This window comes from Triticum aestivum, chromosome 3D (assembly GCF_018294505.1).
Source record: "Triticum aestivum cultivar Chinese Spring chromosome 3D, IWGSC CS RefSeq v2.1, whole genome shotgun sequence".
Taxonomy (NCBI): domain Eukaryota; kingdom Viridiplantae; phylum Streptophyta; class Magnoliopsida; order Poales; family Poaceae; genus Triticum; species Triticum aestivum.
In genome coordinates this window covers 536211839-536229402 of record NC_057802.1, presented here as the reverse complement: position 1 = coordinate 536229402, position 17564 = coordinate 536211839, and the positions used below count along the sequence as shown (strand labels likewise).

Genomic DNA, 17564 nt, shown 5'->3' with positions numbered 1-17564 from the left:
TCCTAGAATACGAAAAGAGCCCTATATAGCTACAAGAGATATGTATGAGGTGACAAGCTCTTACATATGTATATATGTATGAGGTGGTCAGGAGTGAATCCCTTTTCTGATCTCTTTCTTTCATCCATTGTTCTCTGTCTCGCTTGATCCAGTCATGTTCCAGCACTCCTCACAAAAGTACCACTTCCAGACTCCTAGTATGGGCCGAAAGGAGGAGTTTTATTTTTTCTGATTATACATGCAACAGGGAATAGTTAAAAAACAATAACAAATTAAATGATCATGTGGTGAACCGGCTTCTTCTCCACTGCATTTGCTGATGACATAGGAAGTCACTGCAATATGGTATTATGAAATTATTTTTCATGAAAAAATGATGATACACTTTCATCTAACCAACTTGAATACTCACTTTCCTGAAGAAAACAATCTGAATAGTCTTGTGCATGGCATGATCCAAATTCAGACGACACACTTCCTTATATGCTATCTATTAATGAACGAACGGGTACTTACATGTATATGAGGCCAGAACCAGGCGTCGCGGACAGGGTATTTGTCTTCCACATCATCAGCATGGAGGAGCTCCTCCTCGGCTGCTCACTGAAGGACGACAACGATGTATCCATTTCCCATCTCTATTGTGGAAATGCATTCTGGAAACAATAAAAGAAACAATAAAAATACAGAGAGTTATACTAAAGAAGAAAAATCCTTGCATGCCAATCGTATGAAATAGCTAATGCAATTATCCCATATATAAATGCATCCCTAACACCAGCAACCGCTCCGGAATATATTCCACGTAAAAAACGCACTGATCATAGATTTATGAGATAAAAATAATAGTCAAGTTAGACTACCCAAAACGATGCATGTGGTTCTACTTGTCACTTTTGACCTTAAGTGGTTTCCGTGGACATATAGTATGATGAATTTACTACATAGTGACCTTAAATTGTTTCAGTACACATATAGAAGGATAGAAATTCTACATGTACTGGGAACTACCACCAAAGCCATGTTCTATTGGATCCAGCTTGAACAAAAAAATTATATTGATTCATCAATCATAGACATAAAGTTTGGCTCAAAGAAGGAGGACTACATACAACTTCCAAAATTTTATGTGTGCCAACCAGTGGTTTCGGGCTGACATTCAGATAGACGATGCAGCTTGGAAGTAATTCTAAATGACAGTCATTTTCCATATTATATCTGCAGGTGCATGCTAGTGCAGAGTAGTGCTACATCATGAAGTTGTTGTAAGGTACATCGGGAAATAAATAAAAATTCAGTGCAAGCATGGTTGCAAATTATTTGGCAAGAGCGTAGCGTGCAGGCCACTTACCAGGTCCGGCACCCATACGCCCCTAGTAATTAGCAATGGTGAAAAGTCTAAACCAATTGGATGGCACAATCAACAGAAGCAAAAAAAAATAAATCCTTGGGCGCCTCTCCACGATCCGTTGCCCGGTCCACCTCAGAGATTGGCCTGCTTCGAGCCCCGTTTGTGTTCAACAATGGCGGCGGCCCTGCAACTACAATCATTTATCCTAGTCTCCATAGTAGAACAATGGATGATCACAACTTCAAATTCTAGTATATACTGAATTAGTAAGGACCAGCGGGATAGCAAAAATTCAGAAAAATTCATTCTAAAATAGAAACCTCTAATTAATCAGACAATAAACTTGCCGTTTGATCTGATGATGAAAGGCACAAATGAATGGTTGTCGTGCATGCACATAAAAAATCCACACGAGAGTATGCAATCATCAATTCAATTTTTACAGCCTGGGAGTTAACACTGATAGGCCTTGCCTTGAATCAGGTCAAAACGAATGACCACAAGATTTTATTAGTACAGACTGCAGACCAAAAATCCTCTTAAACACTTTTTACTGACTTCTGTATTGTTTTGTTCAGTACTTCAGTTCTTCAGTTTAGCATTCTAAACAAGCCAATGATGTTGAAAACAAGGTATGCTATTACAGATAGTTTTAAGGCTTGGCAACCAATGAATTTAGTAGCACACAATTAAACAACATCAGGTGACAAATTCAGCTTCCATGTTGATCCTAAATACTGCAACAAAATGTTTGACATAATACGCAGGTCAGTTTGGCACTATAAGTTCCCAATCATTAGCTCGCCTCAGGGGTAAAACAAGCTACCATATAGTAAAGTACCAAATCACATGAGCAGTGTTGTAATCAGTCATGTAGATATTATAGAACATCACTAATTTTAACCATTTCTATAGTAGCTGTATAACTTTAGTGATTTTGGAAGCTTTGTAAGACTAATTCCCAAATTCCATCTGGTAGTAATTAAAAAATTCCATACAATGAAAATACTCGTATATATTTCCATCATGAACTCAATATACGTGTGAATAAATCGATAAGTAAATCAATATGGTGCATACTCTAAAATCTCAGAGATCTTTGATGTTGTAGAAGTTATTAGTCTTCTACTCGTTTCGGAAATCCCTACAGAAAAAGGGAGTACATTTCAAATTCCAGAACATGATGGTGCAAATGGTGAACTGAATAAAGCTATAATGGGCCAGTATACTACATGGAGCATAAATCTGCAACATGAATTTTGTAGTTATAGTATTATTACTTTCTTCGAAAATGAAAATCTATTTGCAGCATGGGTGTGAAGCATGCATACGCGTGCACAATCAAGGATTGAAGTCCAAATCTCAGGATGTTCCACGTCACCAGAACATCATCGTATTCCCAAGTAACCAAAAATATTGTTACTCCTGGTTGCCGTGAAATTTCTGCAACAAAGAGGGGACAATTCAGTACAGAGATAACAGAGAGAAGGGAGACGTAGTGTTGTTGTCATTGTGCTCCCTCACCTCCCGGCCCTGCAACTTGAAACCACCGGCGCCTCTGCACTGCAACCCCGTATGCACATCGTCCCTCTCCCTCGCCCGACACAAGACACACAAGCTAGCACCGGCCAAAAATCAATCAATCAATCAGTCAGTGAGGGGAAGCTTGTTGATTGACATCCAAAAATTCAATGAGTTAGAGAGCAGAATGAACTCATTAACAGCACACATAAACAACCAACCATCCCCTGGTTCAAACTGGTACTGGTACATATTTACAGATTCGATGGTTCGGTTTAGGCACCAGAAAGCAGAGATATAAGATGACAGATAACATAGAACCAGAAAGCAGGACGACGACACAGAGAAAAAACGTTCAGATTGCAATTCGTGTATACCAAGCTATGCTATGCATTTTGGCATAAGTTGTGGAATCACGCACATATTTTCTTTCAAATAAAAGTAGTACTCAAAGTCTGAATTCAGTTTCAAAGAACAAAGCACGCATACTGAAGTTCGATGACAGGTCGACGGAGGTTGTCCCTGCAGGACACCTTGTCGGACAGCGCTGAACTTGTTGCCGGTGATGCTAGGCACTGGGGGGACGGCATGAACAGCAGCATCGGCGGGAACAGCCTGACGAAGCATTTTAAAAGCATTCATACAGAATATAATCTTCTAGATGATAACAATAAAAAATACAAGTGCAATAATCCACCAAATGTAGGAAAGCATTGTTACAGAATATATATTCTAATCCGTGATAAATAGAGATCTGAAACCATTGATCACATGCAAGAAAACAGGAGGAGGAGGTGCACAACTACATGTAGGGCGTGCAGACGCCGCTGAATTCATGAGTCGTTGGCTCCTGTTGCTTCCGTCGATCTCGTCATCCCCAAAGTCAAGTATAGTGCCATAACATCAATCATATATGTGTTGGCATTTTACTGTACCTGTTATGACAGGGATGGCCTTGCTTTAAATAGAGCATGTTCAAAGTGTGAGAGTTCAATCAAACTCGACGAACTCATTGATGGTGTCCAATTTACCAGGAATTGGGTTCTCTCATCCAAAGCGGCCACAACTACTTAGTTTTACCTAAACAAGGAAGGCATGGTCAAACAATTTAATTCCACGCGTTGCACATTCATAAATCACATGACAGATGTACCACGCATTCATAATTGTACAAAGTAACTACCAAGTGTTCCCGAAAGAATAAATCCACACACGCAATCAGCTAAACATAAAAATTTACCTCAAAAAAATAGGATGTATGGTGAGTTAGTGCTTGCACAGGTTCATATTTTCCTTACTTCTGATTCGCTCTCCCCAATATACTTGTTCAATTGATCAGGCCCCTAAAGTTCCAGAAAAGGAAACATTGTACAGTTTATACAGAACACAAATTAGGTAGAAAGAATATGGCAATCTCAAAATAAATTGTCATTAGTGTTTTCCCACAACCTGGAGATCCAAGCAGAAAAAGACCAGCTCGCATGACTGGCACCAAAAAGGGAAGATGAAACCATAATTAGGTATTTAAAGCAGTAACATGAAACACTAAAACTTATAAAATGCAAATAGAAACCGCAGATCTTGGTGAACTACCTTCGATATGAATTCAGAGGTGGCTAACGGTTTTAATCTACCAATCACTATGATGACCAGATGACACATAGTTAACTGCAATACCACACGCCCTGCCCTGTTCATCGCTTAGGGCAGCAATGTGGTCACTGGATAAAGATTAAAAAAATTCAGGCGCCTGGTTTGAACAATAACACACGCCCTCCCCTGTTCCCAAAAAATACCATCAACATGGCCACTGGCTAAAGTTTGCAGGAGTACCCATTCTTGGAGTCGCCCACTCGAGTCCTAAATGTTTTAGCAAAGTATAAAGTACAAAGGTTAATCATGTGTCGCTGCATGTTTCAGCAATTATATGGTAAGGAATCAAGCTATGAACTCAGGCATACCTTGGTATCTTGGCCTTCTAGTTCATCAAAGATCAGGTTCAGCCTTTCAGGTACCTAATAAGAAATAAGAACAGATTTGTCAGGTGGCAACTTAGATACCAACGATGACCGTGTATGCCTGAGACCAACAAGCAGCTCATCAGGGAGGTGGGTTAAGACAAGAAGCAGCTCATCAAGGAGGTGGTGAATCTAAGGATGCCCATCTGCACCGGGGAGCAGAACAAGATGTGGTGTGGTGAGACTGCAATAACAGGCTCATTGCCCATAACCGTGTGGCGGACATACGAAATTCAGTTTGTTCCTAGCTACTCCCTCCGTTCCTAAATATAAGCCCTTTTAGATATTCTAATGTGGACTACATACAAAGCAAAATGAGTGAAACTACACTCTAAAATACGTCTATATACATCTGAATGTAGTCCGTATTGAAATCTCTAAAAAAAGGTTTATATTTTGAAACAAAGGGAGTAGATTTTATGTCCTGTATATAAATGGACCCGAGAGATGAAATTTAGTCCTCTCCCCAACCAGACATACCAGCCCCGGCTTCTTCCCAACGGTTGTCGGATCATGCTCCAGGACAAGTTTTTTTTACGAGGATTGAAATGCAAACCGTTGTGTTGCTATGCTGCCACCCAAGATAGTATTCTTGGATGAAAGTTATCAAATACCAGAATGTAACAGAACTAAACATTACATTTGTGAGATTTGAAATCACTCACCACAGAACAAGCCTATCGTCGCAAGAAAGTGCTAATGAAACACAAGTTTTATAGCAACCACGGTTTAATCATCATTTGGGACACGGTAAAGACCAACCACAAACCTAGTCACGGAAGCAGCTTCCCGGCCATGAAGCACGCGAACTTATTGCTCCGGGAGTACTCATACGGCACCCAGCCACGGTGAGCAGCCGCTCCAGGACCTCCTTGGCCTGGTCGGGCTCCGCGGTCTCGCACTCCAGCTCATAGTTTGTGCCGAAATCGAAGTGTGTCTCGTCGAGCTCTAGCACGAGCCCCTGCCCCTCGCCCTCCTCGAGCTCATACACACCGCGGGTGTTCCGGAAGACGCCGAGGCAGACGAACTGCGCTTTGTCCCCGCCGACGCCGTACTCGTCGGAGACGAGCCGGATGATGGGGGAGTCGACCGCGTCGAGACGGGCGGGGTTGTCGACGCAGGTGAGGGCGAGGGCGGGGTCGAGGGGCTCCACGACCTCCTCAACGCGGCTGACGCCGGCGTCGATGCGCGGGCGGCGCTTGAGCGTGAGGACGGCGCGGGAGGGGTCGCGGTCGTCGTTGCCGTAGAGGCGGACGTCCCGCTGGGCGGCGGTGGCGGCGGCGAGGGGCCGCGCTGGGGCGTCGGTGCGGAGCAGGTGGGGCGCGAGGAAGGACGAGAGGCGCCGGTGTGCAGCCGCGTCGGGGAGACGGAGCTTGATCTCGACCTCCATGGGGTTGGGGTTGCGGCTAGGGCTGGGGGGGGGCGGGGCCTGGAAGGGGCGGGCGGCGGCGGCGTCTACTCTGGGAGTTCTAGGGATTGAGAGGAGCGGACGAAAAAACCTACGAAAAAAACCAGTGGAAGGGTGCTGGTTTTTGGACTGTGCGTGGGTGGGGTTCGGTGGGTGGGCGTGGGCGTGGGGGATGGAAAAAAACCGGTTGAAAAAAAACCAATCGAAAAAAACCAGACGAAAGTGGGGGGACTATTCAACCAACTCGTCCATTAGGAGTAGAGATGTAGTCTTTTCTCGTATAATAGATGCCTGCATGCAGTTGCATTAATGTTCCTCATGTTCATTCCTTGTATATTAATTTTCGCTTTCCAAAATTATAAAAGACATATCTTCTAAACCGCGTGTCGAAATTCAGATCCGTTTTCATCGTTGAAACCCTTGCGACGTGCTCTTCAAAATTAGATCCCGTATGGGGATGTTTTGACAAACTAGTCTTTCTGCCAACTAAACATCAATATGTGTGAACTGGACTACATTGCCGCGCCAATTGAGCATATGCGTGTGCCAATAGTTCTGCCAACTAAACATCAATGTATGTGCAACCAGACTACATTGCCGCGCCAACTGAGCATATGTGTGCCAAAAATAGTCCTACCAAGTAAACATTAATGTGTGTGCAACTAGACTACATTACGGCGCCAACTGAGTATGTGTGTGCCAATAGTCCTGCCAACTAAACATCAATGTGTGTGCAACTAGAAAACATTGCCGCGCCAACTGAGCATATGTGTGTGCCAATAGTCCTGCCAACTAAACATCAATGTGTGTGCAACTAGACTACATTGCCGCGCTAACTGCGCATGTATGTGTGTAACTAGTCCTGCAAACTGAATATCAATGTGTGTGCAACTAAATTACATTGCCGCGTCAATTGCGCATATATGTGTGCAACTAGTGTCCTGCCAACTAAACATCAATGTGTGTGCAACTAGACTACATTACAAGCCAACTGAGCATATGTGTGTGCAACTAGACTACATTAGAAGCCAACTAAATATCAATGTGTGTGCAACTAGTCTTCCTGTTAACTAAATATCAATGTATGTGCAATTAGACTACATTACAAGTCAACTAAACAGTAAAGTGCTAGGTGTTAAACTGCATGAAACAATCAGCCAGAGAAACTTATACTGGGTTTAAAGGGTGAATTTACGAATTACAGAAAAGTTGATAAATTTGGATGCAAAAATGACGAAGAGATAAGGTTCCTGTCTATCTGTGCGTGTGGATAGGAACGAAATTGCTTCGTCCAGATTCAGCAAACCATCATCGCAGTCCGCCTGCAACAAGACGAGCCGGAGGGCGCCGCTATTTTGCCGTGTCTCATTTCGTTGCCACGCGAGCGAGAGGAGCGCAATCACGGCCGACCGCGACGCTGGCCCGTTTGACCTCCCCTCCAATCAATTCCAGCCGTGAGCGCCTCTTTCTCCCACGCCAACGAAGGGAAGAGAACTTAATCCATCTCTGGGAACTTAGAAGGAGCGGCCAGGAGGTGGGTCGGCAGCGAAGATGGCCGGCGTGAGCTGGCGGCGACGGCCAACGCGAGGAGGATGGGGACGAAGGATGTGGACCCGTTTGGATGGCGACAAACGCTAGTGGTTGAAAGCGCCCGACCAGGTAGCACCTGACACATGCGCGTGGCGGTTCGGGCGAGATCGTGTGGCTAGGGAGCGGCCGCTCGCGAGAGCCAGATAGTGCCCGCACACTTTTTAGTATTTAGGAAAAAACAAAGCTCAATTGGAAAGAAAGAGTAAACTCCACTTAACTTCTTAACTTCATGATGAAGAATACTTGCAACTCCTGATCTTGCATAGCTGCCACCTTCCCAAAGCTTGACGATCTGTTGAGCATCGGACTGTATATAGACATTTTGTGCAAACCACCTCTGCGCGCACATGGTGGCATCTTGCCTCTCACCTTGTACCAAGACCACCATATGGCTGCACGTGCTCCTACTTGGATCCGGTGGCGTAATCACGTACGTACACCTGGCCGCTGGAGAGATAGAATGCCTCGACAGCGTGCATGAATTTCGGAGCTCCATCCCCGAGTCAACTGTGTCTTTCGTATATAGAGTACTCCGCACACAGACTGACGAAAAGCATGGGACGATCATCAGAGATTCGCGCCGCGTTCAGCTGCCTCTTCCACGTACGTGGGCGAGCAGGAGAGAGCGTGCGGGGCGGCGTGGCGATCGAACAGCGCCAGATGGCGCTGCCGGATGCTCAGAACCTTCGCCTCGTACATCTACCACGGTTTAACAACCGTTCTTCGTACAAAGCTCTTTGCCCGGCTCACGTACACCATTAAGATTACGATGCCCGGCCATGTGAATCAGCGTTTTGAGTGGACATCGGATCTGGAAACGGGTGGACGCTTGCGTGCAAAGCGGGAGGTGGGGAGATCGTGATCCGAGCCTAAGAGAAACACCACTAAAATTATGACAGTTTAGAGAATCAATTTGTGAATGGACGGTCAGAAGTTCCGACCTATTCATCGACTGTCAACGCAGCAGAAAAAATACATAAAGGTTACATCTAGGACCATGGACAACCTAGCGACTACTACAAAAACTGAGGCGAGTCGATTAGCTCCTCCCTCACTTTTTGTGTCAAGTAAGGGTGAAACATTTCTTCCCAAGGTGGGTGATGTTTTCGTCGACATCAAGGTGCATATGGTGTCATCGTTTAATCTCAACAATATTCATTGGCTCAGTCTCTTAGAGGTGTTCATAAGCGTAAGCGTAGGATTTATCGTACCTGTCTGTGTATGCATAAACGTCTGCGCCTGTACATTGTTTCTAAACAAAAAATATCCAATAATCGTAGGAAACCGCCTGTACATTGTTTCTCGAAAAAAAAAGAGCCAAAAATAGTAGGTTACGGCAAGCACGCATATATATGCATAAGAGGGTCCCCGCAAAAAAAAAAGTAGTATGCATAAGAGGGAAGGAAGAGACAAACACACGTTCGCGTTCACTACACGGTTGCCCGGCTGAACTGACTGAAATTAAGGAATGCATGAGCATGGACGCACTAGGATTAAAATGGCCTTGCTTCGCGTGCCTGGTCGGCGTTTGAAGAGTCAAGACACTACTAGTAGCTAGGACAAGGAGTAGTATAGTGCTCCTTGTAAGACGCACTCGGATTGACCTTGGTTCGCGTTCATCCTAGAGATCAATGGTAATATAAGTAGGGATGGTACACTTATATTCAGCAAAGGTGTTTAGCAGAGTAGGAGCATACATACGTCTGCATTCTAAGCTGGAGTAGAGCAGAAGTAGTATATCGCCTTACGGGTCTCTGCAACAAGTCCGTCCACCGACGAGTACTGATCGATCTGGTGCGATCGGAATGGGCGGCCTGAGGAGCACGCAACACGATTGCGGCGGCGGCGTCAGCCACTCGCTCTCGTTCCTCCTCGGGGCTCTCCTCCCCACCGTGCTGCTCTTCTTCCTCGCCTCCGACCGGGTCGACGAGCAGCTGTCCAGCATATCGACCTTCAGGTTCGGGAACGGATCGGCAGCTCATCAGCTGACTCGCCATGCCGCTAGCCTCCCGACCGATGTCGGGGATGGTGCCGACGAAAAGGTACGCGTAGTCCAGTTGCAGTCTACAATGCCCGCGATGGCTGGGAGATTAACCGATTTGCATGCGCAGGAGGAGTCATTCCCGGGGCTGGCGGAGCTGCTGCCGAGGGTCGCCATGGACGACGGGACGGTGATCATCACGTCGGTGAACGAGGCGTTCGCGCGGCCGGGCTCCCTGCTCGACCTCTTCCGCGGGAGCTTCCGCGACGGCGAGGGGATCGCCCACCTCCTCAACCACACCCTCATCGTCGCCGCAGACCCCGGCGCCTTGGCCCTCTGCGAGGCCGTGCACCCGCACTGCTACCTCCTCCAGGTCATGGCCGCCGGCGTCAGCTCCGCCAACGGCTTCCTGACCAGAAGCTACCTCGAGCTCGTCTGGTCCAAGCTCACCTTCCAGCACCGCGTCCTCCAGCTCGGCTACAACTATCTCTACACCGTAAGCTACATAAGCCACCGTGGCTCAAAATACTCTCGTCTCACATTTCAGTGTTTGATCCGAAATTTGTTATTATGATGCAGGATCTGGATGTGATGTGGCTGCGCAACCCGTTCCGGCACATCAGCCTCTACGCGGACATGGCCATCTCAACCGACCGGTTCAACGGCGACGCTGAGGACCTGACGAACGCGCCGAACACCGGCTTCTACTACGTCAGGTCCACGAACCGCACGGTGGAGATGCTGAGACGGTGGCGGGCGGCGAGGTCGCGGTTCCGGCCGAAGGCCCACGACCAGGAGGTCTTCGAGGCGATCAAGGGCGAGTTCGTCGGCGGCGAGCTGCAGATAAAGCTGGTGTTCCTCGACACGGCGCTCTTCGACGGCTTCTGCGAGTACCACGGCGAGATGGACAGGGTGTGCACGATGCACGCCAACTGCTGCCTCCGTCTCGCGACCAAGTTGCACGACCTCAGGAACGTGGTCGCCGACTGGAAGAGGTACTCCAGCCTGACGCCGCCGGAGAAGATGAGCAGCAAGCTCAGGTGGACGTACCCCGCCAAGTGTGCGGCGACGATGAAAATACCAGCATAATTAATGGCTTTTTACTAGTTTGTGTAGTGACCTTACGAACTTTTATGCAGTGATTTTGGTTTCGACACTTTTAGAAGATATTTCTATGGAAGGATAGATGTTGGTATTTGGACTCGCAATGGGCCTGAATCTTAACTTCATTTCTTCAGTCTCGATTTGGATTCATGCCACAATTTTTTAAAATTCTTTGTCAGAACAGGTTTGCCTGCTTAGGTCTTAGTCGACTGAGACTTAACCAAATCTCAATCGAGTGACATGGTGTATAAAGAGAAAAAAAAGGGGAAAGAAAAACTTCGTACGAATCTCCATGCAAGATCAAAAGAATATAGTATTGACTGAGACATAACAAAGTATCAGTCGATTGAGACTTAGCAATCCCGTTTCCTTTTTATATTGATATAAAGGCTAAACAGCCAAACCAATACAAAGTGGTGTGAAAATACTGCACAGGTCAAAAGAAACGATAACCAGGTGGATAGAAAAAAAAGCTCCACGCACGTCATGGAGCCCCACCACTGGTACACTCTTCCTTCCCCAAATGCAAATGGCCAAAATAATCGACCGTGCGGACGACCACCTGCGTAGTACGAGCGTACGAGCGTACTTTAGAAGATATTTCTATGGAAGGATAGATGTTTGGTATGTGAATTTCTAATAGATGACACTATATTTTTCTTAGATGATGCTAATTTAGTTTGGACATTGATAACTGCCACACGTGTGGTATATTCGACATGCGCCCACACACGGTATGTGGTGTGAGCCAGAGGCAGCCCACACGGGCTGTGTGTGGGCGGACATTAGAATTGCCCACACGTGTGGGCGCGGCTACTTCGTGCCACACGCCCAACAAATACTACTCATCTCCACCCCGCGTGTGTGGCACGAAGCAAAAATGCCCACACGTCCTGAAGCAGCTACGTTAGGTACCCCACAGGATGACGATTTAGTTGCCATCCTGGTTGGCAGATGTAGTTATCCGGAATGGCAAGTGTAGTTGTAAAAGCATGGCAACTCTATCTGTTTTGGTTAACTATAGTTGCCATGTCTAATTTATGATAGTTGCCGCGTGTAATCAAACCGTAGTTGCCGTGTGTGATTAACTACTTGCCACATATGGTCAAACAGTAGTTGCCATGTGTGTTTACCTAGTTGCCACGTGTGGTCCAATCATAGTTGCCATGTACTGTTAATCACAGTTGTCATGTGTGTTTATCTGGTTGCCACGTTCGCGCAGCTGCAGTTGCCGTCTAGCAAAGAATCACAGTTGCCATGTGTGTACTGAGTTGTCACGTTCGCGTAACTGCAGTTGCCATCCACAACGTAAGAGTGTCGTGTGGGACGAAAAGCAGTTCGCCTACACGCGCATGACCTAGGTGGTGGGTGTGTGGGCAGAAACTAGTTCGCCCACACAGCGCAGCTGGCAAACAGCGTGGTGCGGGCGTGTGGGCAAACTCTCCAACGCCCACACACCAGCCCCGTCCTACGTGGCACAGAATGCAACTTTTTCATGCCAAGATTCGTGCAAAAGGCACTAGAAGACGATCCAGGCGTGTGGGCGAGTCGGGGATTCCGTTTAGTTTAATCATCATAGATTCTGAGCCCACCCTCCATTTTTCTTTTGGATTCGCCACTGCACGTACGGCTGGGTCACGTACGTGTGCCTTTTATCTTCGGGGACGTTTCCCGTTGCCCTGCCTCAAAAGCAGTTCTACGTTGGCTTTGAGCAAGGGCCGAGTGCGTATGCGCAGTGGAAACCATGCGCCACCTGGAAGCTTTCCTCGCCGGCAAACCTGTTGCGTGCACAAGTCGCTGATAGTGAGCTTAATTTCTTCACTGCACTAGTTTGGCTGAAAGCTTGCAACGACGGGAGCGAAACCAGGGGATCTTGTTCTTTTGTGTGGAAGTGGATATCTATGGCCCCTTTTTTTTAAGGCAAGGACATGTATGAATTTAATAAAGTACCATGATAATGATACGTACTTGGTAAGTAAAGATGAACTTAATCCTTCATGCGTGCATCCGTCTCCATCTACCTAGTTTTTGTCCTTGGCCGGAGCAGTACAAATTGGTCTCTGTTGTGGCCAACTCCCAAGGCCAAAGGTCGGGTAAATGCATGCAATACCCAGTAAAATTAACGAAAGTAAATACAAAGTTAACCCTCAAGAAGAAAGAAATTCAAAAATGAATTAGAATACATAAATTGCAAAAATTCCACACTTCTTAAAAACAAAAAATACACTTTTTATAGTATGCAAGAACAAAGATATAATAGTGGATTTTTGGTAAAAAAAAAATCTAGGAATGAATGAATTACTGCCATTGGTAGAAAGGAAATGAAAAATAATCAAATAAAAAAATGTTGCACACAATTTACGTAAAAATTATGCTTTTTTTTTCATAATATGCAAGAATAAGCACATAATAGTGAAATTTTTGGAAGAAAGCAAGTCTCCAAAGAAGGAATGAGTTAGTAGCATTGGTTTTAGCATTAAAGAAGAAAGAGAATGAAATAAAACTAAAATAAAATCAAAACAGTACAGTTTTCTAAGAATGAATGAATTAATGGCTTTGGTATTACACTTTAAGAAAAAAATAAATTAATGAAAACTTAAAAAATCAAAACAATCTATTTTCCTAAGAAAAAATGAATAAGTGGCTTTGGTATTGCTCTTTAAGAAGAAAGAAAATTAAATAAAGATAAAAATACAAATAATGAAGTTTTGTAATGAAGAATGAATTAGTGGCATTGGTATTAACCTTTAGAAAAGAATGAAAATGAAATAAAATCTAAAACAAACAATAAAAAAATTTGCACATCATTTACAAAAATATGTTTTTTTTTAAATATGCAAGAATAAGCATGTAATATTGGGATTTTCCAAAAACAAAGGTAGTCTCCTAAGAAGGAATGAATTAGTGGCATTGGTATTGCCATTAAAAAGGAAATAATGTAAAATAAAATCAAAATAATGAAGTTTTTCTAAGAAAGAATGAAGTAGTGTCTTTTATATTACCCTTTAAGAAGAAAAACATGAAATGAAAACTAAAACAATAATTTTTCCTATGCTTTAATGAATTTATCTTTGGTATTACCATATAAGAAGAAAGAAAATTAAATAAGAATTAAAACTAAATCAAAATTATAATGTTTTCTAAGGTAGAATGAATTAGTAACATTCGTATTACCCCTTAAGAAGATATAAAATTGTCCCCTAAAAATGAAACAAAATAATGACAATATTTACACAAAAGGTGTGCTTTTTTAAATACGCAAGAATAAGCATATGATAGTGGAAGATCTCAAAAAAGAAATAGTTTCCTAATAATGAATGAATTAGTGGCATTGGTATTACACTTAAAGAAGAAAGAAAATGAAATATACATAAAGCAAAAGTAAAAATAAAGTTTTCTACAGAAGAATGGATCAATGGCGTATTAAACTTTTAGAATAAAGAAAATGTAAAAAAACTTGGACACAATTTTGCAATGAAATTGCACTTTTTGAGTATGTAAGAAATGGACATATAATAGTGCAATTTTTGTACTCTAATGTAACGTATACACATATTTTATTTTATACTCACTTACATCCCAAATATGCCCCATAAAACCACCTAAAAATAGAAGAAAAAACCTATACAAACAGCCTAATAAAAAAACACGTAATGGGTTTTAGCCCAGTAAGGAATCGACTAACTCAAAACATTGGTCAGTCAAATTCTTTCGGCCCAAAACCTGACGGGCTTGTTACATTAAAAAATGTCACGTATTTAAAAAATGTATGTGCCCTTTAAAAAAGGTTTATAAATATATAATAAATGTTTACATAATTCAAGAAGATGTTTCATATATTAAAAATAAACACAAAATAAAAATAAAGTTTTCTAAAGAAGAATGTATTAGTGGCATTGATATTAAAATTTTAAAAGAAAAAAAACTTGCACACAACTTTGCACTGAAATTGCACCTTCAATATGTAAGAAATACGCATATAATAGTGCAATTTTTGCACTCTAATATAATATATATACACATATTATCTAGTATTTGCGTGTATACACACCCAATATCCCAAATATAGCATAAAAACATTCCAAGTATACCCATAAATAGCCGACTAAAAAAATATAAAACAGAAGAAAAAAGGCACACAAACAGCTCAATAAGGAAATGCGTAGCTGGCTTCAGCCGAATAAGGAATCTACTGACCCAAGACAGTGGTCAGCAAAACCTTTTGGCCCAAAACCTGACTGCACACACAACAGAAAAAACTAAAGAGCATGCATCTTGAAGCAGCAATCAGCGGTAAAAAAAATTATCGACGGATCCAAATTTAAAAATCGGGCAACATAAATATAGCTAAAGTCCAAAATGGATATTTTACTTACTCTGCATTTTCCAAGCGCTGTAGAGCTGCAACACTTCTTTATACGTTGAGGTCTCCAAGCAACAATGAACTGGTGCATTCTCAACAACAACAAAAAATGAACTAGTGTATAGCGCGCATTAGAAAATTCAGGTTCCCGTGCCAGTCTTTGTTATCGCACGAGCACATGCTACCAACTCACCTCTGATCATCGTGGCCAGCACGTACGCCATGGTGGCCATCAGAAAGTCAGAATGTCGCCGAGATACCCTATGGCGCCATTGCCATTGCCAACTCGGGAAACAACCCAAATTAAACACCGTGCTCTTTGGTCCATGCGTGCAGCCGTGCAGGTTTGTTTTCACCTGGAGTGACGAGAGTTGGTGTTTTTTAAGTACAAAAATGGAAGCCTTTGGAGCGTGACGAGCTTCTGACCGTGTCAGCTCGCGTTCGTGGTGGGAGCGACGTGCAGGGAACAGCCTAGGGGCGCCATGTCTGGCTGTATATATATGCAGGCTAGTTGGGCTTGCAAGTCCACGGCGACTCGGTCATGGCGATGGACATGGTGGCCGGCCTGGGAAAGCAGCGCGGCGTCAGCCACTCGGTCTCGTTCCTCCTCGGGGCCCTTCTCCCCACCCTCATGCTCTTCTTCCTCGCCTCCGATCGGGACTTCCAGTTAGGGAATGGATCTACTCACCAGCTGACTACTAGCAATGCGACTAACCTCCCAGGTGACGGCTCGGACGGCGAGAAGGTATGTCGCGCAGTTCATTCGCAGTGTGTTGCATGGCATGGTACTGTATGTACAGTGGTTGAGAAACTAACCGATTTCCATCATGCAGGAGGAAGCATTCCCGGGACTCGCTGAGCTGCTGCCAAAGGTTGCCATGGACGACGGGACGGTGATCATCACGTCGGTGAACGAGGCGTGGGCGCGCCCAGGCTCCCTCCTCGACCTCTTCCTCGGTAGCTTCCGCGACGGCGAGGGTATCGCGCACCTCCTCAACCACACCCTCATCGTCGCCGCCGACCCCGGCGCCTTGGCACTTTGCCAGGCCGTGCACCCGCACTGCTACCACCATGAGGTCACCTCCGCCAAAGTTACCTCCGCTAACCGCTTCATGACCAAGAGCTATCTCGAGCTCATCTGGGCCAGGCTCGAGGTCCCACAACGTATCCTCCAGCTTGGCTACAACTATCTCTCCACCGTAAGCTACCCCGCATGCCTTTAACAATTTCACAAACTGTTGAGAAACATTGCATTCTCTTTTTTCTCTCATTACATTTAATTATTTCTTTTTTAGTTGTGGTACATTTTATTATTTCAAAAGAGTGAAATATCACCCACTATGTCTAGGTTATGCATCTTCAGTTAATATTATTGCTGGCAGGATGTGGATGCCATGTGGTTGCGCAACCCGTTCCGGCACATCAGCCTTTACGCCGATGTGGCCATGTCGACTGATCACTTCAATGGCAATGCCGAGGACCTACAAAATGTGGGAAACAGCGCTTCTACTACATTAGGTCGACAAACCGGACGGTGGAGATGCTAAGTCGCTGGCTGGCAGCGAGGTCGCGGTTCCCCTCCGCCCATGACCAAGGAGTGTTGAACGAGATCAAGACCGAGCTCGCAGCTGGGGACCTACAGATCAAGTTCGTGTTCCTTGATACGGTGATCTTTGGCGGTTTCTGCCAGTTCCACGAAGAGATGGACAAGGTATGTACGATGCACGCCAATTGCTGCATTGGGCTCGAGAACAAGGTGCACGACCTCACCAACATGGTTGCCGATTGGAAGAACTACACAAGCAAGATGCCACCGGACAAGTTCAAGTGGACGTTCCCCACCAAGTGCAAGGCGTCGATGGGAAAACGCTAATTAGTGAAATGGAGTATTATAAGAACACAATCCAGCATTGCAGATGCAAAAAGAACGAAAGAGAATTACCTCCTCCTCCCCATCCCCGCGCATCTTGACGTCCCTATGAAGACCCTTCAGTTTGGTCTGTTTTCCATTGTTATTAAGTCCTTTCCGTTTTACTACACGATAACGCCTCAGTCTTGCTGATATTTCACTAAGGTTTGTTCAAGGTTTTTATTAGTTTTGTGAAACACTTTAAGAGAAGGTTTGCCGTAAACCCGAGTGAAACTCAAACTAGCTAGTACAAAACTACATTGAAACTGAATCCAACGAAGTAGGCACCAAAACCATATGAACCCCATGAAACCACTTT

General features: G+C 44.6%; 1 protein-coding gene and 2 pseudogenes across 2 annotated transcripts; 2 read left to right on the top strand and 1 right to left on the bottom strand.

The window, feature by feature from the left end:
• Positions 1-5461: 5461 nt before the first annotated feature.
• LOC123075260 (triphosphate tunnel metalloenzyme 3-like) lies at positions 5462-6327 on the bottom strand (annotated as a pseudogene).
• Positions 6328-9415: 3088 nt separating this feature from the next.
• On the top strand, positions 9416-11129 carry LOC123075259 (uncharacterized protein At4g15970). 2 transcript variants are annotated; one of them, XM_044497915.1, is made up of 3 exons: positions 9424-9930; positions 10000-10365; positions 10449-11127. In XM_044497915.1, exons 1-3 carry the CDS (start codon positions 9694-9696, stop codon positions 10956-10958), a joined length of 1113 nt encoding a protein of 370 aa, XP_044353850.1. In that variant the 5' UTR covers positions 9424-9693; the 3' UTR covers positions 10959-11127. The 2 variants fall into 2 exon arrangements, with proteins under 2 accessions (XP_044353849.1, XP_044353850.1); XM_044497914.1 differs by having other exon boundaries at positions 9416-10365; positions 10449-11129.
• Positions 11130-15877: 4748 nt separating this feature from the next.
• LOC123076458 (uncharacterized protein At4g15970-like) lies at positions 15878-17209 on the top strand (annotated as a pseudogene).
• Positions 17210-17564: the final 355 nt, after the last annotated feature.